A 26,679-nucleotide genomic window follows, 5' to 3' on the forward strand; every position below is an offset into this window, starting at 1 on the left:
CTCTGAGCAACCTGATCTAGTTGAAGGTATCCCCGCCCACAGCAGACAGGCTGGAACTAGATCTTCAAGCCCCCTTTCCAACCCAAACCATTCTACAATTTTACAAACTTACAAAGCTTAAAGAGGGGTGAAGTGGCACAGTGGGAATTTGCATGAATGCAGCAGTTTCATATCTGTATTTGTTATTCATGACACACAGACAAGAATATAGTTTAGAAGGTTCAGAAGAACAGAGTTCAGAAACTTCTTAGAAATCACAGAACTTTTTTAACTTGAGTATCAAATTGAATTTTTAGAATAAACAGGTAAATAGCCTAGCCATGCAATATTAATTTCTGAGTCCTACAGGGACTCAGAAATTAAATTTCTGAAAGGTAATAAAAAATCTAATAATTTTGAAAGGTGCTTCACAGAAATAAATACAAATAATTTAAAAAGGTGCCCTTAGGGACATACACAACTAAGGATCAACATGTCTGACTTTCATGCTGGAAAACAAAACATAAAAATAAATAGAATTAATAATGAATATAATGTACATGGTAAGGTCAGTATAATTTCTAAAAATGAAATTTTGGGTCTCACAGAACCACCAGAAGTCTTTCAAGGACCACTTAACACATGGATAAAGCATGAGAAAAGGATGCTATCACAAACTGACAGGAATCAATTTTCCAATGCTGGGTTGTAAAATGGATAATGCCAAAGTTGTGCAACAGCTCTAAGAGAAAGATAACTCTGATTTCCTTAGCACTGGCTGCACCTCAATATTAAATGTAATTTTTTTGTAATGCACTCCAAAAAAAAAAAAAAAATCTTGGACAGATTCATGAGGAAAGAAAAGAAGAAAAATAAAAGATCTTAGAAGCATGAACAACAATGATTGAAGGATCTGACCTTGCTTAGTCAAGACACGACAGAGGTTAGAAAAACTAGTAATTCTAAATAAGGTATTAAACAAGGTGTTAGAAAATTTTAACTAAACTCCAAATACAGTTCTTTGGGACACGGTATTTACCACTAAATATAAAGCATTGGATGGACATCTACCTGGAATGTCATCAGGTAGAAGAAAGAGAAGGATTACAGGGCTTAGAATATCCTTCCCAGACTAATTTTCTGTGATTCAATAACTATATGTTCACTTTTTGAGTTCTGTTTCAGGAATTTTAATCTAAGTACCTAACCTCAATAGATTTACAATATTTAGTAATGACTTTAACTATAAAATTTCCAACAAAATATTGCTGTTTTTTCATGGGAAAACACTGCTCCAATGCCTGTTGGGAGTTACTACAGTATTCCTCAAAACTAGTTTAGGCAGCATTTATCCCAAGCCATCATTATTTCAAAGTGCTGAATAATGTCATGCCTAGTCTCAGCTAATAGCTGGTAATGAATGACAGGCATTTTTTCCAACTATAACCCTGCATTAAGTATGTTTTTCAATTTGCAAGTTAGTATCATATTTAAGGCTTTTTAGTGGAGATGTTTTACATTGGAATGTACACATTCAGTAATGAAATGGGGAAGAGAGCACTTTACTAATAAAAGAATTCAAGAAATGTTAATAGTCAATTCTAGAACAGGTGACTTTTCATTTTCAAAGAATTAAAAAAAATGGACTGTAATTTAATAGGAAGAATATCAAAAGTATCTCTAAATCCTCATAGGTAAAATAAAGCTTTGGGTAGAGAAAATTATTTCATAAGGAAAGACATGTAATCCCAAGAAATTATGGGTTTGAAGAGTTCCTAGGAGAAAATTTACACTAACAAAAACAAAACAAACAGGCAAAGCTCAGTGTGTCTTAAAGAGAACATTTTATTGTTCGTGAAGAAGCCCTTAAGAAGTAGTTATGCTCTAAGATGGAGATCCATCTTGAATGACAGTCTTCAACTAAATCCGGCAACAGACAGAAAAATCTGATGTTAGTACAACTCAGTAAAGTGGTGTTCATTTGTTACCTGCCCCTTACAAGTATCTATAACATTCTATATTTAAAGGTTTAAATACTTTTTCGCATTTTCCCATAATGTGGTTCAGATTGTGGACATTAAAATACATTCAGTTAGCAGAATACTTTTTTAAATCAACAGATGTCGAGATCCTTAAAATTGGGGTTTTATCAAGTTCAAAGCTTCCCTAAATATTGATGCAAGAAATTCCAAAGGTAAAAGTCTATTCTTTAAGCTGCAAGGATAAGAGTCTATATCAGAAGATTGAGAGAGAAAGATGTGAACAGTACAACTAAACCTGAAGGTCCCAAATGAATTGTTCAAGAGTGCTGCAGTCAAGGTATTTTCTGTTTCTACTGCCTGGTTGCTTGAATCTTAGTCTATTAAACAAGCAAGAACACTTGTTTTGAAGGTACTATCAAGGAGAGATGCTCACTTCATTGAACAGGTAAGAAAAAACCAGTAAAGTTCAATCAGTATATTTTTACCAAAGATTAAAAGATAAGATAGCACAGGGAATTTGCAAAATAAAAAATCTTCTACCTGACTGGAAAATATTTTACCCAAGAGAATGGTCACAGCCAAAGCTGCAGCTGCACAAAGAGAAACAACTGGTTGCTTTGATGACAGCTAAGACATAATATGTCTATTGAGAACATAGATGTAGAATATAGGACTGTGAGGGAGAATAAAAAACCAGAATAGACGAAAGTTTTTATATCCAAGAATACATCATGAGGAATGGGGAGTGTTATTAAGACAATACAGTTGGAGGTATTGGCTGGGGAAAAGCAAAAATTTATCTTTGAGTGGGAGTAGTGTGGGGACTCACTAGTGGGAGTTACTGCTTCCTTGCAAGCACACTGATTGAAATTATGTCTCTTCTTCCATGATAAACATTGAATGGCTAAAACCAGAGAAATTTTGGATGACAGCACAAATAGAACTGCAACTACCAGCAAGCTAAGAGCATCCAAGCCAATCATTCACTCACTAACACAAATACTGGGAAGTCAGAGGAGTTATGGTGTGGAGATCAGCCCTTCAGATCATAGCGCAGCCTATAGGAGGGGTGGGATTCACCATCACACACCACAAGAAGACTTTATGTGTCAGAAAATAAAGTCTGTGTAGAAGACCTTGTCTTAATATGCCATTGCAGGCATAAAATAAAAAAGAAATGGTTCATGGAAAAATGTTTCTATACAGAGAGGTATCACAAAAATGAGGGGCTTCATCAGAGATAGATCTGCAGATTGTTACACACACACTATACTTTTCAGGAATCACATTAGGATTCTCATTAAAAAAATTATTATTCTTCATCCTACAAGGCATAGTGAAGTATGACTGCTGCAGCTTCTGTGACCAGACCTCAAAATCTGAAAAGAATATTTTCTTCCAGAAAACTCCCACTAAGTTACTCTCTGAGATGGTCCAGAAGCCATTTTGAATGCTCTCCATCATCATTGTGGGTGCCCTTATGGATCAGGCTAGATGGAGAAAAATACCCTGTCTCTAGTCCTGGCAAGACTACCTAATATCTTAAAGCAAGTTCTTTGCCCTTTCAGATAACAATGAAAGAAACAATTTTCATGATCTTTTAAAGAATTACAGAATGATGATATTTGTTTCCTATTGTGCAGAAATAAATTATTTAATATGCATTTTCATCAAAATACTTAAGGTTAAATTGAAATATATACAACCAAAGAGATTGCAATGGCAGCATAGTATTACCTCATTTACTCCTGGCTACTACAAGGTACTTCAGGAATTTGTGTGGTTTGTCAGTTTATACACCCGTACAGGGAGATAAAACATAAATCTTCAGATCTCAATGGATATGTTTTTGTGAAGCAGATTGAAGGAGGAACTTCATATATTCAGAGTGTTATGTGATGATTTAAAATCCACATTACATTTGACACAACAATAGATGATCAAAGGCCAAAGGGCCTAGAAGATGTGATACAGTCAGAATAGTTTCAAGAGTTCTTTTGAAGTGGAGGACTTGGTGCAACCCTTAATCCTTGAAAACTGCTTTAAGATGCAAAATTCTTGGGAGGGAAGCCTTTAAGGAAAGGGACAGGCTAATGAATCTACTTACAATGACAGGAAATTACACAGTCAGGCTGTACTACAAACTGCACAGTAATAGTTTGAAAGTCTGTTACAGATGTAAAGAGGTTATAAACATGGTTTATAGGAAAGAGGAGGCATTCAAAACCCTTCTTCTGTCAGATATACCCACCAGCAATGAAAGGAAACTCATTCAAGAACATCATTCTGCTCTGGGAGGTGTTTCTTTCTAAAAAGCCACATTTTGCAAAATCAATAGAAAAATGTTTCTGATAAAATTGAAGGCTATGACAAAGGACCTATCAGACAAAGTTGCAGCCAGTAGTATGAAGTCAGGGAGTTTTGGGCACTGGAAACAAGGACTGGGGAAAATTAAGTAGCCCTTGACACACAGTAAGGACATTTTGAAAATGCATTTTCCATATGACTTGGAAACAGTTTAGCACAATGACAGTTTTTCACTTCCTTTTTTAAGGTGCTTCAAGTGAAACTTGCTGGTAACTTTGAACTGATTCACCAAGCAAACTTCCATTGGGTTTCAGCCAGTTTATATTGTCAAATTCTGCTTAAAATGTTCAAATCTGCATTCATATAGACAATTTGAGAGATCGAGATACTGTTTCCTGGCCTGTTCAGGGCAGAATTTCCATTTCGGAAACCAACCAGACAGATTATCTTGGTGGCAATCATTTACAGAAGCAGTTACAAAGAATACACAGAACTGGCTGGAGTTGTCTTTGTAAAACTAAAACCTGTTATTAGAAAACCTGTGTGCCTTACGCATTCACTGTTAACCACTGGGGCCACCAGATGAAATACCTTCCTAGTCCCCAGGCACTTTCCGCAGTGGATTGGGCAAAAATTTGAAAGGCAGAATTCAATGACTAAGAAATTTCTTTGGACTGTGAAACTATGCTGAGGAGTGTGGATATTGGAGGTATGACATAGGAACATATTCTTGTTACTCATTTTCTTATAGACCTTTATTGCTGGAATATTTTTGGCCAAAATAAATGTGAAATTCACCTTACGTAACTGTAGAAACAAATAAAGCTGTGAAAGTAGGACAGTAAAGTAAGATCAGAATCAAAAGATGTTATTGTGGGATTGATTTTTTTTTTAACTTTCTTAGATATTTCTGTGGATTGATGTAAATTAAAAGTTTCAGCATCCCATCTTCATTTAAGATGCATCAAAGTGCTGAAATTCATATATGTCCTTTGAGACCAGAATTTACTTTTTCTCCACATTTCTAGGCTTTCCTTCCATGGAATGAGCTCTGATTAACAAGGAAATCAGTATTGTATTCTCTTCTGAAAATTTTTTGGTTTTATAAATCTTCTGATTTTGTCACCAGTGACATAACTGAAAATTTTGCCATCTTTAAAACTCAGAACCAAGTAAAAGTATGCAATTGACATAATATTTCTTTCCTAAATTTAAAATTGTCTGTGCAAAAAGGTCTGAAAATCTGTCTGATTACCAAATACTCCACAGCACAAATAAAAGAAGGATCCAGCAAAATGTATATTTTCAGAATTTCCATTATTTTTATACTTAAGTTTGATATTTGATGGCTTGATTCATAGTTTTTTAATCTGTAGACTAAGTAATGTTTCACTAAATGAGCTCATTCCATCCCAGATCAAGATGCTCCAAGCCTCCTGAAACACTATGGTAGATATAAAATGCAGTTTAGATCCTCTAGAAATTGTAAAAAAATAGCATAATGATTTGTTTTCATTTCTTTAGAAATGCTGTTATTAGATTGAAGGTTAAATAGATTAGAAAATATTCTGGAATACAGAAAATAGGCTTTCATTCAATTCTGTGTTATGAAATATAGTATAATAACCAAGCTTACAGCAAAGCCTCAAATCAAACCTCTGTTGAGAGGCTCCTCAACACCCAAGTTAATTAAAATCTACATTTAAATCTTATCATTTTTGGAACATCTGTTTTGCTTAACTTATGTCAAAGTATAGGCTATGAAGTTTCTTTGCAAAGACATCTTTTAAAACTTAAAGGGGCTTTCATGAATGCTGTCCACTCGCTAATGATTTAACAGAAGAACAAAGTGAGGCACTAGGTGAATTACATCCTCTTATTTTCCCTTATTCTTCTTATCCTTTCTGAGTTTAAAATCTTCAGACTCTATCCCTAAGTGAGGCTTATGCAATCACCCTGTTTTATCTAAATGTGACATTGCTGTTAACACAACCCTAAATGCAACTTGTTCAATTTTTTTACTCTTTTATCATAGCAATACACTGTTATTACCTATTCAGTCGGTCTAGTGTAATTCCCTAGGTGATTTTCTTGCAGCATCACTTCAACATTTTTTGATTTCTTTATTTAGAACATAAACATTTTCTGTTCTGTGTCTGCTTGTCAGATTTGGTCACATCTGTTTGTGTTGTTTTGTTTTGTGTTTGTTTGGTTTTAATTTTTTGCTTGTTATTAGCAAGCAGTAAAATAAAAGGGTCTCAGGGACAGCCAAATGCTAGAAAATGTGTGAAAATTGGTGGTGGGGTAGATTGCAAAGAGTCTGTAACTGCTCTGGGAAAGCTAGATAGATCTCAGCCAGCTGGTCAATCTCTGCACTAGCTTGCCACTACAACTCTGCATCACTACTCTCAGTCACCTACAGCATCTTCTGCCTATTAACCAGCTAGATTCATATTTAAATTGTGGTAAATAATACAGAAAGAGCTAAAAGTGCCGTGCAGTCAAAACAGAGATATTTACTCTAGAGGTGAGAACTAAATGAATCAAAGGAAAGGACAAAGTTGAAGTGGACATGAAAAAAAGAGGAGAGAGAAGAGTTGAGAAGGATACAGGACATATTAAATAAATTCATAGCACATCAGCTTCATCAATTGCTCATGCAACAACTTTATCATGTGGGAATTTGTGCTTTTCAGTAGCTTGTGACAGATTTTGGGGAAGAATTCTGTGATATGTTCACTTAAAGATTCTACAGAATTAGGATTAATTAAGAGAAGCGATAAAGAAATGGGGAAAGGGAAAAAACAAAAGTATAAAGAGAAACAGATACAGACTTGTAATACTTCTCTATACTTCAAATACTACGTCTTCCACAAATAACTGTGTGAACACTAAGCATAAGGGAAATTATGGAAGTATCAAAAGGGAAACTTTGTTAATAAACAGATTTTTTTCTTTAAGAAAAGCAGAACAGCTAAAATAGCTAACATTTAGCTACAGAAACATGTTGAGAAATACTTAAAATTAAGTAAAGCTTTGGAAAACAAACCCTTGCCAGATAAACTGACAAAACTATCTAATGCTGTTTATAGTCATATTTGGATGGATGGGAAGGGCACAGAAGTGTGATTAGAATGCATTCTTCCACTAGTTAAAAACAGAATTCTGCCAGTTTAAAAAACCCTGGTTTTGTATCATATCTGTGCTAGAAAAACGAGTGACATTCAAGAATAAAAAAAAGGTATATGGGGGACATTCAGCTGAGCAATGATCAGAGGCAAAGCAGCATATTCAGGAGTTTGTTTTTGCTATATTAAAAACCTGTTTTGAAAACAACTTCAAATTGTTTCATTTGATCATTTGAGGAATGTAAACAACACTGGTAGGCTTTTCAATCAATTTATATTGGCATTCTCTTTCGTTAGCATTTTTTTAAAAAATCAGTGTATGGAATTTTAGAGCTGAAGTACAAATATGCAATTATATTAGCTGTTTGAAAATTCAACAGAAAACAGTTATTATGAAGGTTTACTCATTTCAACACTATCTACTCAGTGATGTATTATTTAACAGCAGAAAGTCTGTGAATATGTAGCAATAATGAAATTATATTTTCTTTTGAAACTGGGTTTTCCTCCTTTAAGAAAGGAAGTTTTTTAATTGTTGTAAAGGCAAGTTGATTTAACCATCTGATAACCCTTAATTAGATTTTAAAAAAAGTCTATAACCCTACTATAAATTTACAAATGCATCAAGTAGCCACATTATTCTGTAAGACAGATAAAATTAGATGTTCATAAAACAAGAAAGAGATAAGGGAAAGATTGCCTTTCAAACAAGAAGAAAATAAGAAATCAGAACCAGATCGTATCTACTGAAAGTATACTAAGTATTCTATTTAAGTAATAAAGTATTTAAGTAATAAAAATATGGAAAGTGTCCTGTACAACAGATATGCACTAAATTATCCCACTTGAATATAACTCCCTTAAATATCTGTTTAGTAATGCATTTGACTTTATGCTAGATTTCAGATCCTTATCCCTTTAGATGAGTGAGGAATTGACATGTAAAATACAACCACATAAATCTATGCTTCTTAGAGAAGTATTGAGTGATCTGGAATATCTATCCACTTAAGAATAAGCAATGATTCCCTACACTTTTCACTTAGAGAGCTATATCTCAATATGAGACTTAATTAAACAATTACTTTAAGTGTTGGTAATGTTAAAGATTCGGAATCTGGTCAGAAAAAAAAATAAGCCAGAGCATAAGAATAAGACTTTAGGAAAGTCTTATGGGAAATGTAAGTTCATTAGAGAAGCTAACCATCACACTGAGAAGGACAGTGTCTTCTAAAATGGAATTGACAGCTTGTAAAGACATCTCAAAACCAGATTTTCCCTATCTAAGTCAAGGTTGCTGAATCACTGCAGAAAGTATTACTTACTTTGTTATAAGCTCCCATAGTACATTCTCTTTCAGAAATTTTGGTTAGACTAAATCATTGACCTTAAATTGTAGAGTAGTAGTAGTAGAAAGCTAAAAACAATCAGGTTTTTAAACCACATGCTAAATTATGTCTTTAAGCACTTTAAGCAACTTTATAGGTACTCCTACAACTAGATAATGCTTTTTAATCTTCAGCAGATTCTTTCCTACAATAGTCCAGGTACTAAACTAGGTTACAGAGTATGTACAGGAACTTTAGTACAGCATTTTTAACATGTATTTTCATTCCTAGAAATAGGCCACAGGATTTCTACTTAGTTTATGAGGTCTCAGGACTATGGCTTGTCCAACTTACTTTGTCTGACCTTGTTTCTATCTGCCTGGAACAGCTGTAACAGTATTTTTCTCTCATAACCACATGAGCATGTTTAATTGGTCTTAATATGGCTTGTCTTCTCATGGTATAGCCATAGTTTTATATATAATTGTAAAAAGTATCTGTTCTGTATAAAATAAGATATTTGGGACTCTAATGAAATGATGCAGTGTAGAGAATTACAGGCCCAGTATGTTGATGGAGTCCTTGAGGAAAGGAAGAACAGGAAGCAGTATAGAGGAATCCTGATGGGGGATAAGAGCTAAGTCACAGCCTGGCACTGGAAATCCCACAGCTATGAACAACTCCTCAACAGTTAGTTGAAGAAATGCAGATGTGAACAAAATTGGGTTTTGGGGTATAAATGCATCATACGTAGTAAATTTAATGTGCTGTGGACTTGCAGAGCAATGAGGAAAAAGCAAGGTATGAAAGTCTACTAGCAAAGAAACAAAAATTATCCCAGTAGATCTTGAAGTGAAGAAGAAACCAACAATTACATAACAGTCTTCCCTGTTAAGCAGTTTGGGTGCTACTGATTTACCATACGCTACCCTAACAGATGGAAGGATCCCAAAGGGCAGCGGAAGACAAGCACACTACCAGCAAAACTGTTAGCACCTAGGACATGTGATACACTTCTAACTGTATTGTTATTTAGGGTTGGTTTGCCTTTATTTTTTTACTTTGGTTTGGTTTGGGGTTTTGGCTATGGTGATATCCTTTTTGTTCTTTATTTTCTTCATTTTCTGTTACAGTTAGATGTTGGGTAGCTCCCTAATTAGACTGTTAAGATTTCAGTTATAACAAACTCCTGGTTTTACATGTAATCATTGTTTCCCTTTTACCCGTAATGTTTTTAAGCAGAAGTGTGGATATTGTGATGATGTAATTCCATTGTATTTTGAATATTATTGAATTCTTGTAGAGTTCATATGTTAAGTTAAAGAAAGCTGTCAAAATGGTAATGCCTACAGGTAAATCTATTGTTTTTCAGCAAAGCTGCATATTGTAAAATAGTAATAATGCCTAGCTTTTACATAGAGCTTATCTCCATTAGGTCAGTAAAGGAGGTATCATTTTTCCCATTATAAGCAAGAATCAACAGGTATGCAGACTCAGGATCATTAGCATTTTGGGGTCAGAATTTGTATTTTCTATGCACTATATGACACCAAAGGTTAGAAATGGTAGATGTGGATCTACAGAATAAACCATAACTGACCTAGATGGCCTTCCACATAAATTATTCTAATCTGACAGTGGATTTATAAGGTTTTTGGCTAAAGATATTCTTAAAGATTTGTTCCAGAACTTGAAACTGTTAGAATAATTCCCTGTGAAGAAGAGTATAACAGGATCCACAGATTATTTCAGTCCTTTTAAACTCCCATGAAATTTACATTTTGTTAATCTTTTTTTTATAAAGAGACACGTCCAAGTGCTCTTTAAGGATGTGGATATCCTATTAAAAATATTAATATAAATTCTTATATAATAGGTATAACTAGAGCCTTCAGTATTAGCTCAGAATTTTCTGTAAGTTACAAAATGTTTTGCTTATGTCAGTTTAACTTATAATTCTATCATTTTTCCAAGAATGAAATGTATATAGTTGGTGAAAGAAACTGAAGAATATGGAGCTAAACTCAAAAACCAGGTCTAAGTCCACTCTGTGCCGGCCATGTTGTTCAACAGGCTCATAAGCACACTAGAGATCATTCAGCAGGGGTCCATTTGCTGATACATGTGCGTTAGATTGAATGCTGGAGGAACACACAGCAGGCAGTGCGATGCTGAGAGCTGACAGACGTGGTAATGGTCCATCATGCTCTTGTAATTCTCCCCCTTCACAGCACCCGCTGAGGGCTCTGTGTTAAGCCATACAGGTGAAACTGTGTGGCAAACTGCTTGTGGGTCACCATCAGAGCACTGAAAGGATCTGTCCTATTTTGCCTCTTCCCTATTGCCTGGCTGCCCTGAGAAAAACCTGCACATAGAAATATATGGCATATACTTCACGCAATTGGCTCCAGCCAGGGTAGTCAAGCAGAAAAAACAAAAGGAAAAAATCTGCAAGCAAATCCAAAAAAGCATTACTAAAGACCTGTCAGGGCTGGAAGCAATTAATACACCAGAAGACTGGTGTATTAGCCCGGCTGAAAGATCTTTCTGAAGGATGGCTTCTGAAATACAATTTTTGAATAATTATGAGAAATATCCTTATCATTAAATTTTGAAGGCCATAATGTTCATTAAAAAACACACCTGTGTTTTACAGCAAGCGGTAAATCCTAACTTGAGAAAATTCATGTATTTTTAGGCATATAATACTCTGCACCAAATTAATCCTATTAGTGTTTTACTCATAACTTTGCTCTATGTTATGGTTATTTCACTCATTCTTCATCAGCTGTCTAAAGTTAAATTCAAAGGAGTACATGTCATCTTTTAGAATCAAAGCAGAGAGGGCATTCACCTGACAGTAAATTTCTTTACAACTTCAAATGAACGTCAGCTTTTCAAACAAAGATAATTTTTTTTCCCCTGATCAAACAGTTTGTTGGATTATTGAGGCTTGCAGAAGTTTATCTCTAAAGAGTTCATCTTCTATAGCAAGATGGAGGAATATCTGCTGTGATATTTTTGGTTTGTTTTGTGTTGACTGACAAGCATGCAACTTTCCAAATTCACTGCAAATTAGCAGACCTTCGGGAGAAAAATGGAAAAAGAAACAGGAGTTATTCAATTTTTTTAAAAAGAGTAGTTGGCAAAATGCATAAAACAAAGGTTTTTTTTCTCAGTCCAGACAAAAAAATTATTAATGATCTTCTAATTCTTTCACTTAAAATTAAATTCCAGAAATAGAAAACATTGCTCAAAAAAAAAAAAAAAAAAGTTTGCATCTTTATCACAATTGTATTTATATACTCCAGATCTGAACAGAACTCTTATTTTGGCTCATATTTATTTTAAAACATTTTGTATTGGCACAACTTCTGTCCTTCAAATCCCTATCTCTTTCTCCATACCTGCCCCAAATAGATTTGAAGTTCAGAGTAGTCTGTTACAGGAACTTCAGAAACTAGAAGGAACTTCATTACTTGTATCAGTTAATTTACTATTATAGATGATCTCTAACTGAAAAACAATAAGTTTATTGACAAGTTCTAGGATAATGTGCACTTTTTGTCCTTTTGTATTTCTGAATATGAGATATATATATTAAGTAATATGTATGTAATATTATGTATTAAAACAAATCCTGCAAAATCACAGTAAAATATGCTTTAATTTGCAAAGATAGGTATTTAAAAGAGGGGAATATCAGGTTCACAAATCTGCATGAAATAACCTGCCCTTCTTTGTTTACATCTTGAGCAACAACTAAGATAAGAGTTCTATAAAAACCAGAATATGTAAATTAACTAAAAATTACAGTAAAGCATAGAGTTCTGAATGATCAGAACTGCAGCATAAGCAAGGGCAGGCATAAATTCTACTACATAGTTAACATATTAACATATATCAAGTTGCACTTGATGATCCTGATGGGTTCCTTCCAACTTGTCATATTCTATGATTCTATGATTCCATGATATTTGACAGAAAGAGAGTAGATGGGAGCACTACAAAACATGGAGACTGGTTAGCACAAAGCGAAAGCATAGTCAGTGAGGGAGTCTGTCAGATCATTCGACAGATGATTTGCCCTTCACCCATGAAGAATGGGTGGAGACATATTTCATTCTTTCCTCCTCACCTTGGGAGAAATAATACTTATATTATAATTTATGATCTCCGAAAAGTCATAAACTGTATAGAAGGGATATGTTTCTTGATCTAAAAGGAAGTTATCTTCTTTCTACATCAGAGATGTCTCAGAAAGGGGCAGCAGAGATGACAGGAGCCATGTATGGAGCACAGAGGACTTAAATTGTATGCTACTACATGTTCAGGTACACACTCATGGTCCCAAGCCCTGCAGCTCCTAGGCCTTGAATTTGATATGCGACTGTTCATGCCTTTTAATTATGGAGTCAGGATACCTAAGCTATGTATGAGCAACAGAAACAAGCTGTGAGCTTTTCCTATTTCAAGTCAAATGTAAGTGGAATAGCAGGGAACCAAGGCAGAGGCGCTGCTGCTGGTGCAGCACACAAATTTCTTTGCATGTTTGCTACAAGTAGAGAATCTGCAAAATTAAACACTGGAAGAATATTTCATAGCAAACTTCTAAGTCTTCCTGCGATAGCAAACTGGTTGTGTTGTTAATATTTTTTCAAATAGTTAGATAAATGAATTGAGGAGGATGAGTGGCAATGAATACTGTCCATTTGGGCTGCTACACACAAATGTATGACAGAGGCACTCACTTTTAGGCATTCCACAAAAAATCCTATATAAAAATCAGGTTCTTCTTGAAGTAGAAAGTGAAGAGTGAGCTAAAAGACAGTTCACATGACAATGAAAGACTGTCAAATACCAGGAAAGAAATATACGCCAGAGAGAACAAAATTACATAGAAAGTCAACTGTAACGCTAATGATGTAGAAACATCTGAATTTCCCCCTTCTTGTTCATACCGGGTTTTAGTTACATAGTATCCTCCCACATTCTTCTCGGTCTGCAGTTTATTTAGGGACCACACAGTCCTGCTATAAACTGATCCCTCAGATGTGCTTTGTGCATTCGGAAGCGTGTTTCAGAAGGTGCACACTATCCACTTCCAGGAGCTATGATAATCTTCTTGTAGTTTTCAAGTGTTAGTGCACAGGTTGCCAAAGTACATACATTATTGAAAAGGTACTCTCACTAATGCTAACAACACAGTTTGTTTAAAAAAAATCATGCTATTCAACATCTCCACTCTCTCTCACAAGCTTAAGTGGAACTGAATTAGAGATGTCTCAGAAAGGGGAGAACTGAATTGATGTGTAAGATCTGTAATGGACTCAGTAGAGCAATCCATATTTACACCTACAGATACACATAGCATATGTCTATATATATGTGTATATGTATGTTTGAGTACTTGAATATAAACATAAAAATGTATAAATACAGTGTGATTGTCACATGTTTATGTGTGCGTGTCTTAACGTGTAAAAATATTGAGAAACAAATAGTGCAGTGGACAGATACAGTGTAAATTACTACTAGAGCAGCCCAAAAATGCAGGCAATCAGAAAGAGCTTTGTTTTTCTTATTTCCATCTTAAATGTAAACACTTATGACATAATCATATGAGGCATAAAACAGCAATCTGTCCTCTAAACCAATCATGCTATGGAAGGTTGATGTGTCATAGAAGAAATGAGGCAAAAGCAATGGAAACTGTGACATTGGTACCTCTGGATTTTTCATAGTCTGGATATAAATTGAATTCATAACACAGTAGAAGATCATTACTTCATGACAAATGGTTCACTGTACTGTCAGCATTTGTGTAGCTTAGCTTTGTTGAGTAGTCATCACAGTTTGTGCGTAAAATTATTTTGTAGATTTTTTCCTTATCTTGTGACAAATAAGCAATAGTACAAACTGCTTAGTTTCAGACATTAAGAAAACAATTAATTGTTGAGGAACGATGGAAGAATGTAATAGGCATCTAAACTGAAAGTAGGAGTGTCTGATCTGAGGCTAACACAATGATCACATGTGCCATAGTTTGGAAATTTCCCTTCAAGGACCTTAATAATATTTGCATTTATAAAAGGAGAGTGAGGAGAGTGATTGAAAATGTGACCTTTCAAACTTGCCTTGTTTCACACTCCTTCTTGAAAATAGCAGTGTACCTGGCCCTCCAGAAATGGTAACTAAAGGCCCACGAAATGAAATAGAACTCAGATCCTTCCCGGTTTTTAAAGGCATGGATTATGGCTTTTGACAGAATATCTCCAAGAGCATGAATCTCAATGAAGGTACCTTAGTAGGGCCCTGGATGAACTAAAAGTCCTATATAATGCTGCAGAGCATCTGTAATTTGCTGCCTCTCTCATAACATGATCCAGATCTACTTCTGCCATGACTCCAGGTATTTTCTTTCTGTTCTGGACACCTTGTTTTTTGAGGGAGATCTCTGTGAAGTAGCTGTGTTCCTCTTTGATCACTACAAAAAGAAATCTGATATACGTGAGTAAGGAAGAAAAACCATTTTTTTTTCCTTGTCTTTGTGCAGCTACTAGTAATAATCTGTAAAACTGAACCTAGGGACACAAAGGTCCTATAACCACAAACCTGAATTTACTCAATATTCCTAGCTCAATTTCCCAGCATCGCTATTATAACTAAATGTTGAAAAATAATTAATTAACTTAAAATTGATAGCAAAATTCTTTAAGATAATTTCTTTCTTAATTTAGCATTCTTAATTTTTGTCTTCTGCTAAAAAGACACAGCCTTACCCTTGCTGTAATTATAGGAGAAAAAATTTAAATTTGCTCTACTTCAAATTTCCTCCATTTTTGTAAAGTTAAATTATAAAATAGAAAGCCAAAACAAAAGCAGAAATGTATGGATATATAGTTAACTATATATTTCTCAAGAAGGCAAGTATTGCAGATAAAGTAGACTATCCCTCAAATTATTCACAGATGACAAAGTAAATCGGTGCATGCACAGAGTTCCAATGAACAACATCACCAATTAAAAAAGCAAACATTGACTTCAAAACTAACCAACCCCCAGTGCAGATGTAAGTAAAAAGCTGCCTAAACTCATTTCTTGTGAATGGGAAATAGAATATATGCTCCTTGGGGCCTGAAATATGAAAATCTTCAATACATTTATGAACTAATTCTTTAATTGCCTACTCAACTGAATACTATTAAAACAACTATAATAATTTGGAATATCACCCCTTTCTCAGGTTTCCATTTCTTTATTTTTCTAAGTCATATATGCTTGATAACTCACATGTGCTTTTTACCAGCTAGGAGTAGTATTTTCGTGAAAATTAATAATGTGCTTGCCTTGTTTCTGCAGTCCTCACTTACAATGACATTCTACTGCCCTGTTTGATTAATATTCACTTTAGCAGATAATGCAGAACTGGACTTCATACCAACTCTCAAATTTTCTTTAAAAATTCTTAACATTTACATCGCAAGTCAGGGAGCAATGAATTATGTATTGGTTCCTCACCTTTAAATACTTAAACCTGTTTGTGGAGTTATGTGACATCAGAATTATACACTGGGTACGTAGGATCCAGTTTCCTTCACTTTACAGAATGCACTTTGCGTGCAGATGTAAGTTAGACAACTCCTGTTCCCTCCCTTCCTTCTTCGTTCTTTCTTATTTTTCAGTTTTCTTTCCTTCCTTCCTTTTTACTTTTCTTTCTTTTTTCTCTTTCTCTCTTTCTCCCACAGCTAAGTCTTTGAGCTAATACTGTGCATTATTTCTGTAAATACTAATTTTATCACATTTCACTGTTTCTATTCCTTGAAAGCCATTGCAATCATTTATGAAGATTTAAATATTTTGTAATATTGCACATGTGTTGGAAGTGGATCTCATCTGAAGAGTTTGATCATTTTCAGGGAATTTTAAAATTATATCACAAATATATATGTATATAGCATATGTATGTGTCTTTTCTCATGTCCATAAAATGTCATTAAAGACATGTATTTACATCATTATTACTATATTTCATCTTCACATAACAAAATCTGCCTTTTCTTCATCATAAACAGGTATTTTTAAAGTAGGAAAATTACAGTATTCCATCTTTAGACACATTACTTCAATCCTTATCAGAAAGAATTTTATTTATGTCTGTGGTCACCTGTTCAAGGTTTATAGAAGTGAATATACTGATTTCTCTCAAGAAATACAGGATCTTTCTGGCAATTGTGCTTTTCAAGAGTGGTTGTGTTCAGCTCAATGCTAGCACTTGGCACGGAGACTTCTTGGCTTTTGCACAGAGCACGCTGAAGTTGTAAACACACATGGGCATCTGAGCTGGACGTTTGCATAATAGTTTCTATACTGTCTTAACGCTTTGAGGCATTCTACAGTTAGAAAAACAGGATAGTGCTATCAACATGACTTTTGTTCTTCAATCGAATCCTTTCTATACAGAGAAGGTAAATAACAGACCCAGTGCACAATGTCCAGGTTCTTCTTATTCTGTATAAGATGTCCCCACCAAAGCGTAACTATACTATAAACTCTGAATATTCATACATGCATTTTTGCAGTCACATGTTAGCCATAATATGGAGTTATAAGCAGAAAATGTATGTGTCTTCGTGTAAAAGAACATTCTTGCTATGCTCAGTGGCATGTGTGTCGCTTTACATGTCCTTATCTTGGATGGTTTTATATTGGACAATGTTACTCAGTACATATTTATCTCACCCCTCGTTTTCTGCAGTCTATTTCACAGCTCCCCTAGTTTTTTGAGAGACAGATACACTACTCCTTAATTGATGTATTTCATCTGGGGGTACATGGTTTGACATGTTATATGGTGTGTCATACTGCATGTTTTTAATAATCCTTCTGATGTAATATTCCTATAAATATTGTGATTTATAGTTGAAATCAGTGGGGTCAGGATTTCACCTTAAAATGTACTAATTTGTTTTAGAAATGTAAATTATTGTTAAAAAAATCATCAAGCCTCTCTCTATGTAATGGAAGTATTTTAGTGATTTTTAGTTTCAACCTTCACTGACAGTAGCACTTCAACCAGCATTAAAATGTTGGTTTCATACTTTAATGGTGGAATGCTGTTTCTCCATATGGTACTCTTCTTAGATGGAAAAACTCTTTTTAAAGTGAAATACTGAAAAATTTTGACTGAACAATAGAGAAAAATGCTCCTCCATGTGTTTGTTTTGGGAGATCCTTGTAGCTAAATCCTCTATAAACAACCCCAGAAATTTATACACACTTGTATGTGTGTCTGAACAGCTTCAGGTAACTGGGCTTAAAAGTATCAAAAAGAAATATAAACTTTTATCTCTACTACAATAAAAAAATTTGGGATATGAAAAGATTATCTGATGAAGTCAGTGTTTGCCAATTTTTTTTTTTTACAGAAAACAATAATTTCAATTGAAAATTATTATGTCATTATTGTCAGAAATACATAAATGATGGTGTTTCTCATTTACATTAGCTCTATTGTCCACCTTCTTGTAGTAAGGCAAGGAGGTTTAGTTGCCGGGGTCTAATATGGTTCAGTAGAAGCATCAAATGCAGGGAAAAGCGATTAAGGGGGAAAGGTGGTAGGACTTGATGTGGATGTATGGTACAGAGGCGTCAGTAGTTTTACATGATATCCAGGGTTAAGAAAGAGAGTAAGATAATTTTTTGAGGAATTGTAACACTCAGCAGTATTACATTTCTAAGATTTGAAGAGACACAACTTGTAACATTCAATATCTCACTTTCTGGCAAAGCAAAATTACATCTAAATAGAAGAGGCATTATTTTCATTTCTAAGTAACTAAAGTGTCTCTTTATATATAGTGCATATATTAACATATATCTTATGTATAAGATTTGTTTTATACAAAAATTTATTAAGGCTTATGTCTTAATGTTGTGCATTCTGAAAATTCAAGAACAATTTTGAAGGGAGAATTGAAAAAAAAATCACATTTCATTTCAAGGAAACAGATTAAATAGATAATAATACTTAAAAGACAGGTTCAAGATTGTCAAGGATGAATGTCAAATGCATTTATCAAATGACTATGCATATAATGAGTCACAGATTCCACATATATATATTTGTTATAGCCTTGTGTAGCTGCTTAAGTGTACCTAATAATTGTAAACACTGTAATACAGTCTGTTCTCGTTTTACAGTGCTTTCCTATATGTGTATCAGAAAGACATAATCTTATAAAGATTAAGACTAAATCTGAGAAATTGAGGTAACAAATTGTTTAACGCTTTCAGAGACAGAAGATGATATTTGTCTTTTAGAAACTGAATAGAGGGTGAGCAGACAGAAGAACATCTGAAAATATTTCCAGGAATGCAAGCACAGAAGACTGATATTTTTTTGTCCCTTTCAGATACCCACATCCTTATTTTAATTAACTTGCTCATATAAATACAGCAAGATTGATGTATTTTTTTAAATAACTCTTTACTGAATATGTCAACAAGATAATATATAGTGTATAGTGAGGTTTTGAAGTTAACAATGCGTGCAACATGGCAGATTGCAGAAAACAGATAATGCAGACTTCAAACCATCTATTTTTCCATGTTAAAGATAGAAAGTATACCAAACACAGAACAGAATCAAGTGTGCATGTCTCAGTTAAAATCAATTTTATGAAACATCATCTTCAGATACTTGGGATCAACTGATGATAACAATTTGTTTAGTAGCTTATCTGTTTCTGAGAGGATCAGAATTCAGCTCTCATGAGGCACATTTCCACAGAGCCCCAGTATAATAAAAGGTTGCCAAACCTCTTCTGTGCTAGTTTTCCATATGGACTACTAGCCAGCGTCCTTTAAAAGAGCTACTGCTGTACAAAAATTTAATGCCAAATGTTTTAATATTGCCTGTAGTATCATCTGGGATACAAAGTGCCCTATTCAGTAGAGTTCAGGGAAGGAGTGATCATCAGCTTCCTAGGATTACCTCTGTGTTTAGAAAAGAGCATCAGGCAGGATTTGATGAGGCTCAGAGCCAGTAACTTTTGGTTTTGGCACTCACTTGTGTTTTGTTTTTCCACTGAGCTGTGAAGTTAAGTCATGCATAAAACCATTATTCTCGTGTTCTAAAGAAAAAAGATTTAATATTTCCATGTTAAATTTAAGGTGAAGAAGTACTATAAATGTAGAATTCAATGAGAATTAACCACTTTACTGTCAGAAGCTGAGACTGAACTTTTATTTTAATACCATTAATAAAGTGCCTTATGTAGACCCTTAAAACCATAATAACAATACAATATGCATAAGGTTCTTTTGTTTGCAAAACTGAAATCAATAATTTTCCCAGAGGGAGAAATTTTCTCTCACGAAAAAAGAAAATGATTGAGAGAAAAATGCAGTTGAACTACTCTAGTAGCAAATAGCATGTGGTACTTAATTTTCTCTGTTTTACGTGGCATTCACTGTCAGGTAAAACAGCATCTTTATTGGCTTACACGAAAAACTGCTATCTTTTCAGTCCAAAGTAACTTCATCCCTTAATATTTTTATGAATAAATTCATTACTAATCTTTCCAATAAGAACTTGTTAACACAGAGTCCATGCATTAATCATGTGTTTGTTTCTGCCAGCAACAAAATCTGTAAAAATAAGGACCTGTTTGCAAATAAGTGAGTCTTCAGAAGGAACCCAAGAACTGGGTACAGCAGTGTTGTGATACTTCTTTAACATAATTTCAATTAAAGTCTTATTTTTTTCCCCTAACCAATCTTTTGCACATCTATGTCAGTTACTAGCAGTATACAATGGAAGATGAGTGAGATTTTGTTTGAAAAAAAAAATTTTCCCCAGGTCCAATGAACCTGTTCAAATTAGGACTTTGAAGTGAACATTTTGGATTAGTTGTATATACACACATTTGGGACTTCTGCTCCATAGCCTTTAGTTATTATAGGTGATCAGACGTTTGCACTAAGTGAAGATGACCCCATTTTTACAAAGCCTAAGGAAAAAGCTACTAATCTTAAACTTTACATTGCCAAAAGATCATTGTCCATTTTGAACTCTTTTTCTAAATACTTTACCTAGTGAAATTTTCCCATTATGTACTTATCCAGATGTGATCTGAAATGAAGTCTCAGATATTTGTGTGACTAGCACTTTAAGAAGTCACAAACTCTGCTGTAGGTTGAAATACATTAACTGTTTTGCAGCAAAAGAACAATTGGAATTGGGAGAAACATTCTTCAAATGAAACATGATCTTTCAGTTGACTACAAATCTGATTTTCTTTTAGGTAATACTCCCAGCTCTATCCACAAATTTTTGTATAAGTGGCTTCCTAAGTTTTTTCAGAGAAGTATTTATAGAAAATAAACTTTTGCCAGTATCCCATACCAATATACATATTATTATTCATACTGACATGAAGCATTAACTATGCTATCTTAATATAATTTTGATTTTTCGATCTATTAGGTCAGTAACATTTGCTGTCATTAGTTTGGGCTTGTGGACCATTCACCCGCAGTACAGTCAAACTCCCTGAATAAGTCAATTGTTAAAAATAAGGTGCCTTGTTTATCTTGAAACTGTGATATCCTGAGGTCTAGAACAGAAGATTCCTCCTGCATCAGTCATTGAAGTACAAAATACTAATAAGCATGTACTTTCAAAGGATGCCTTTTGAAATCAAATGTACAACTAGTTATTTCAGTGAAATTAAATACTATGTCCACACCCAATGGGATCTATGCTTTACTTAATTTCAAGCAAACTCCAATGCAGTGGAAGTGCGCAGAAGCACAACTACTTGCTGCTTGTCTTTTGAGCTGTGGCACCTAAACCATATTAACCAAAAAAAGCAAAAGTATCAACCTTATCATCATCATCTTCAGTAAAGAAATCACAGAAAAAAAACCACTTTGCATAGACATTTCTACTTAGAATTACACCATTTGAAATCATATGGTAGCCTTTTACTCAGCACAATTTAAATGACTTTACTATTACAACAGACACACAGGTTGTCTAAAGTACCTGCTATATCTGGAGAAAATAGCAAATATATAGAGTGGAATTTCAAACTGTGATTACAAAAGGTGTTGGTGGGAGGATGTGATTCCTTATAAAATGATCGTACTTTGCCATCAATCATAACTAGGTTCATTTCACCATTGCAGAAAATGAGTGTTATCATGTGATTTGAACTTCAGAAACCGCATGTTCATGGACTGCTGTTTCAAGAATGGGTTGAGTGAAATGAGCAAAGGAAAGGATTAAAACCCTCTCTCCCAACATAAGGAGCCTCATAAAGTGAAAAGTCTAAGCATTCCACAGTGAAAGTGCTTCACCCTTTGCTTCAATCTACTTGCTACAACTTCTCCTTGTTCCTAGTTGGTCACTGTAAAATGTTTTCTCTTTGGTTCCCTACTCCCTCAGGGAAGCTCTGTCTCCATCTTTTTATTTTTTTTTTCATTTTGATGTGAACTTTAGTTTGTCCCCAAGCTCAGGAGAAAATGAGCCGCATCAAAAAACAAACAAACTGAAAAAGACCAAAGAATTAGATTCCACCACTGAGCTGGCAAGAAATCCAGAGTTCCTGGCAGTCATTGAGTCAGTAGAGCGGCTGGAACATTGCATAATTTGGAGAGCTGCATCACGGTTTTAATAGAAACATAACATTTTGCATAGTGCATGTAAAGCTCAAAGACTCAGAAGGTATTGCAGCTAAAGAATTTCAGAGAATAAAAAAGCAAATTCTAAGCCCACCTAGTGCTTGTAAAGCGCAGATCATTATGGAAAATTTAAGAGAGAAGAGGGGTAATTCAGTTTATAATATGCCTGGAGTTCCAATACTAAATAACCTTTTACAATACATTTCTTATTTGTTTTCTCTTTCTGTCTTTTTTCTTCTATTTCTCCATATTGAACATAACTCAGACTCCTAAGTCAAACATAGCTTGAACCATAAAAATCAATAGCAACCTTTCCATTGGCATTATATTTTGCACCATGTTTTCAGCAATATACACTTTTAGATTCCAAATTGTAAATGAACACTGCAGAACTGGGAGCAACTCAGAATTTTTCTCACTCAGGCTTTACCTGAACACGCTGTGTAAACAAATGCTGCTCTATTAAAGAGACGCGCAACTTAATGACAGCTCTCTGTTACATTCCGATAACCTTCACCTCCCACTGAGAAGGGTCAGAAAATGCCTAAAGCTTCTTAAATCATAATGAAAAGCAGAAACATTTTCTATGATAAAAGCACATAGTATTGGGGGACATTTTCAGAGTAGCTTTTGCAACTAGGAATCAAGGTCACTTTGAGTTTGACACTGAGCTCTGTCTACCTTTCCTATTCCAAGTATATTGGGAGAAAACTAATCAAACAAGAAAGTAGCCTTTTTGGCAGCACTCAGAACTCCAGCTTTCAGTTGGAGGTAGGAAATGTAGAACTGACAAAGGGCAACACATGTATTTCCAATTGTTTGAAGCTCAACAGCAACTACTGTTGTAGTCAGAAGGGTTGTACCCATTTTATCTGAATTGCTTTTGTCTGTTCCTAGTGACCGTTTTAATACGCACTTATTTTCCTGTATTCAGGACACTTAGAAACTTAACATCCCTCAGACAGCTTCGACAGCAAAGTGGTTAATGTTTGAAGAATGAGTCATTCTTTCCTTTGCCATGACATTGGGTTCTTATTGTACAACCCTGTACAGTACTCAGCAATATTTTTTAAAGATTTAAAAAGCAAAGAGTTACAAAACCATTTGCAATTAACTTGAAATAGAAAAGATAGCACTTTTTTTAAATCCCATTATATAGTACACCGTATAAATTACAGAGTATCCAAATGCATAAATGCATCTTTGTAACATTTATCAAATGTAATTCTTTTCACTGTTGCTGGGGGTCTTATTTTTTCTAGAGTTTTTTCCTCTTTGTCCTAGACACCCCCATCTTCCCTCACCATCACGTATGACAGTGCTCCAGGTCTGAGACGTTGCTGTTGCAGTATCGCATGTTGTTGGGGATGTGGCAGTCTGTGTAGTTAATGCCCCCATTTGGGGTATAAATGGGCTGCAGTCTGAAATCTCCTTTAAGGAGCTGATCATTATTTAAGGAGACAATCTGGAAGCTGGTTTCCGTCATCTCCAGGATGGAGTTGTCCTTCTTGGTCCCTGCCTCACAGTAGTCATCTTTCCGACGGCCCCGGTTATATTTCCACTTCTGGGAGGTGTAACGACCTTTTTTGTGCATATGCCAGCAAAAAATGCTGAGCAGGACCACAAGGACAAATATCACTGCACCCCCAATCAACCCTGCCAGCAGAAATGGGGAGCCTAGGTTCTGAGAAGTTGTCTGCTCGTGACTGGAAGGGATGTTGCTGCCATTGCTCAAAAAGGAAGCCTTGGTTGTGGCTTCTGAACAGACAGTGTCTTCTCCAGTTCGGTAACTGTTATAAGTATCCAGTGGAACCAAACAAATCCGATAAGTGGATTTGGGCTCCAGATTTACCAAGCTTGATTGCTGCTTCTCACCACTAACTATTCGCTCATGAACAATTCCTCCTACCAGACTATGGCCCATTTTAACCCATGTGAGTTTATATGCCATTACGGTAAAAAGTGACATCCAGTTGACTTGGATGCAAGTGTCATTAACAAAATGGATGAAGAGTTGAATCCCTTCAGATAAAGGAGGTGTCACCCTTTCTCTGTCCTCCCTGTCAGGCACAGTGGGGAGTGTGGCTATGATGGGAGTGAGAGGATTATATTTGCTACTTGGGGGGGAAAACGATGAGGTGGGAATTAATGTAGTTGGCATGGTTGTAGCTGGGACTGGGGTGATGATAAGTGGCAGACCAGGGGTGGTGGTGGGGCATGACAACATATTCATATTGAGCTCCCTGACTGCCATACCTCGGACCTGCTCTGGTCCCTGGCACATAAAACCCCGTACATTGATGGAAGAAGGAATAAATTTGAGCCACTCAGTGACCCACTTAATACTGCAGTCACATAACCAGGGATTATTCCTTACAGTGAGTTGTCTCAGGCTGTGGAGATTATCAAATACTCCCTTTGTCAACATCCGAAGCTGATTGTTGGAAATATCAAGACGTTCCAGTTTGTGGAGGTTTGAAAAGGCTGTAAGTGGTATATGGGTTATCTGGTTGTCTTGCAAGTAAAGCCTCAGCAGATGTGTCCCTGGAAGATCGGGAGGAGGGTAGGTCAGTGAATTCCGAACTATTGAGAATTCCTTGAGCTTGGAGAGGTGGCTAAAGGTGCCTTCAGCTATGCCTTTATTAGTAAGGAGATTGCCATCTACAATCAGACGCTCCAGACTTGTAAGATTTTGGAAGGCCAAGTCTGAAATGACAGCAATTCGGTTTTCGTCTACTCGAAGTTCTTGTAAGTCCAGCGGAAGGCCTACTGGTACACTGCTTAAATGATTCTTGGACAAGAACAGAAGTTTGAGGCTGATGGCTTCCTGGAATGCCCCATCCTCAACGCCAACAGTGGAGATGGAGTTGTCATCTAGGTGCAGTTCTTCCAGTTTCAAAAGCTGAGCAAGAGCAGCACGAGAAATGGTCTGAATGTTGTTTTCCTGCAGGTGGAGAACCCTGACATTCTTCGGCAGGTTCATGGGGAATTCATCCAATTGGTTGCCATACAGGTAGACTGTGTGCACAGACTGGACATTGTGCAACTCTGCAGGAAATCCAGCATTATTAATTTGGTTATTATGGAGGTAGAGGACGGTTACACCCTCCGGTATCCCAAGAGGCACTGAGGTCAAGCTTCGCTCATTACAGTAGACAAAGTTTCGATCACAGCGGCACACTTTTGGGCAGGTCAAAGTTTTGGAGACCTGCATGCAGAGCCCCAGGGAAAAGATAAGCCATGATTTCATGAGAAGAGCCCAATCTGTGGGCCACATTTTAGTCCACGAACCCATTTCTAATCTAAAGAAATAAAGTACCAAAGTGTTTAAGAACTGATAACAATAATAAAGCACAGGTAGCAAAATCTCAGGTCGTTAAAATTGGCTTCTATTAATGTCCAGTGTTCAGGCCAGAGTTCAAGTCCTGGAGGCTAAGTATAAAATAATCTTTTTATAATTGGCCTACCTCCTACTTTTGATAAGAAAAACACAGTCTTGTTAGCCAGGGTTACAAAGTTTGTTGCCTTCTTCCATGTGTGCTGCAAGAAACAGTAGCCATGACTTTGCTGATGAATTTAGATACCAAAAGTCTCTGTGCTTGCAGGGATATTTCCTTTCACTGAAGTCTGTTGGTGTCACACTCAGCTTTCTGAACTCAGAAAAGTCCTCATATCAGCTATCTGCCAGATCTGGCCTGCCTGTAAAAGAAAAGAGAAAAGAAAAAGCTGAATAGCATGAAATGCTTAATAGGGAAGATCAAGTCCACTGGAAGACTATTCTAAGGTTGAGCTCTTTATGGATTTCTGGAAAAAAAAAAAAAGGAAAAAAAGACATTAATATTAAACATTAGTTTAATATTACTGTTAAATAGTCTTAAAATAGATTTGATGCAAAGTCCTTGCAATGATTGAAGGACTTTCATTGACTTCAGTGAAGGCTAGATCTATCACTTGTGTTTGCGTACCGTAACTCCAGTCTTCATCCTCTCACAGTCTGACTGTTTAAAATTCTAAAACTAAACAGTTTAAGTGGAAATTTTTGCTTAGGTAATTAAGTTTTTTTTTTTTTGGCAGAACCACTGACTTCAATGAATGCTATTCACTGATGCCTGACAGAGTAGACTCCGGTATGTATTATTTAATCACACTCTATGTTTATTTCCTACCAGACTCTGGAATGTTCTGCTTCTATTTCTGTAATGCCATTATGTATATTCTCCAATTTGATGCACACTGACATATTATTGTACCTTAGAAGAGTGAATA

At 35.4% G+C, this 26,679-nt stretch overlaps 1 protein-coding gene across 5 annotated transcripts in view; it reads right to left on the bottom strand.

The window, feature by feature from the left end:
* Positions 1 to 15,622: 15,622 nt before the first annotated feature.
* Positions 15,623 to 26,679, bottom strand: part of FLRT2 (fibronectin leucine rich transmembrane protein 2) — a 65,157-nt gene continuing 54,100 nt past the window's right edge. For all 5 annotated transcript variants that reach the window (XM_027637873.1, XM_027637871.1, XM_027637872.1 and 2 more), the window contains exon 2: positions 15,623 to 26,112. In XM_027637873.1, coding sequence (XP_027493674.1) covers positions 23,720 to 25,708 — 1,989 coding nt within the window. In that variant the 5' untranslated portion in view covers positions 25,709 to 26,112 and the 3' untranslated portion in view covers positions 15,623 to 23,719. The remainder of the gene's footprint in view (positions 26,113 to 26,679) is intronic.

This window comes from Corapipo altera, unplaced genomic scaffold (assembly GCF_003945725.1).
Source record: "Corapipo altera isolate COAL_440 unplaced genomic scaffold, ASM394572v1 23, whole genome shotgun sequence".
Lineage (NCBI taxonomy): Eukaryota > Metazoa > Chordata > Aves > Passeriformes > Pipridae > Corapipo > Corapipo altera.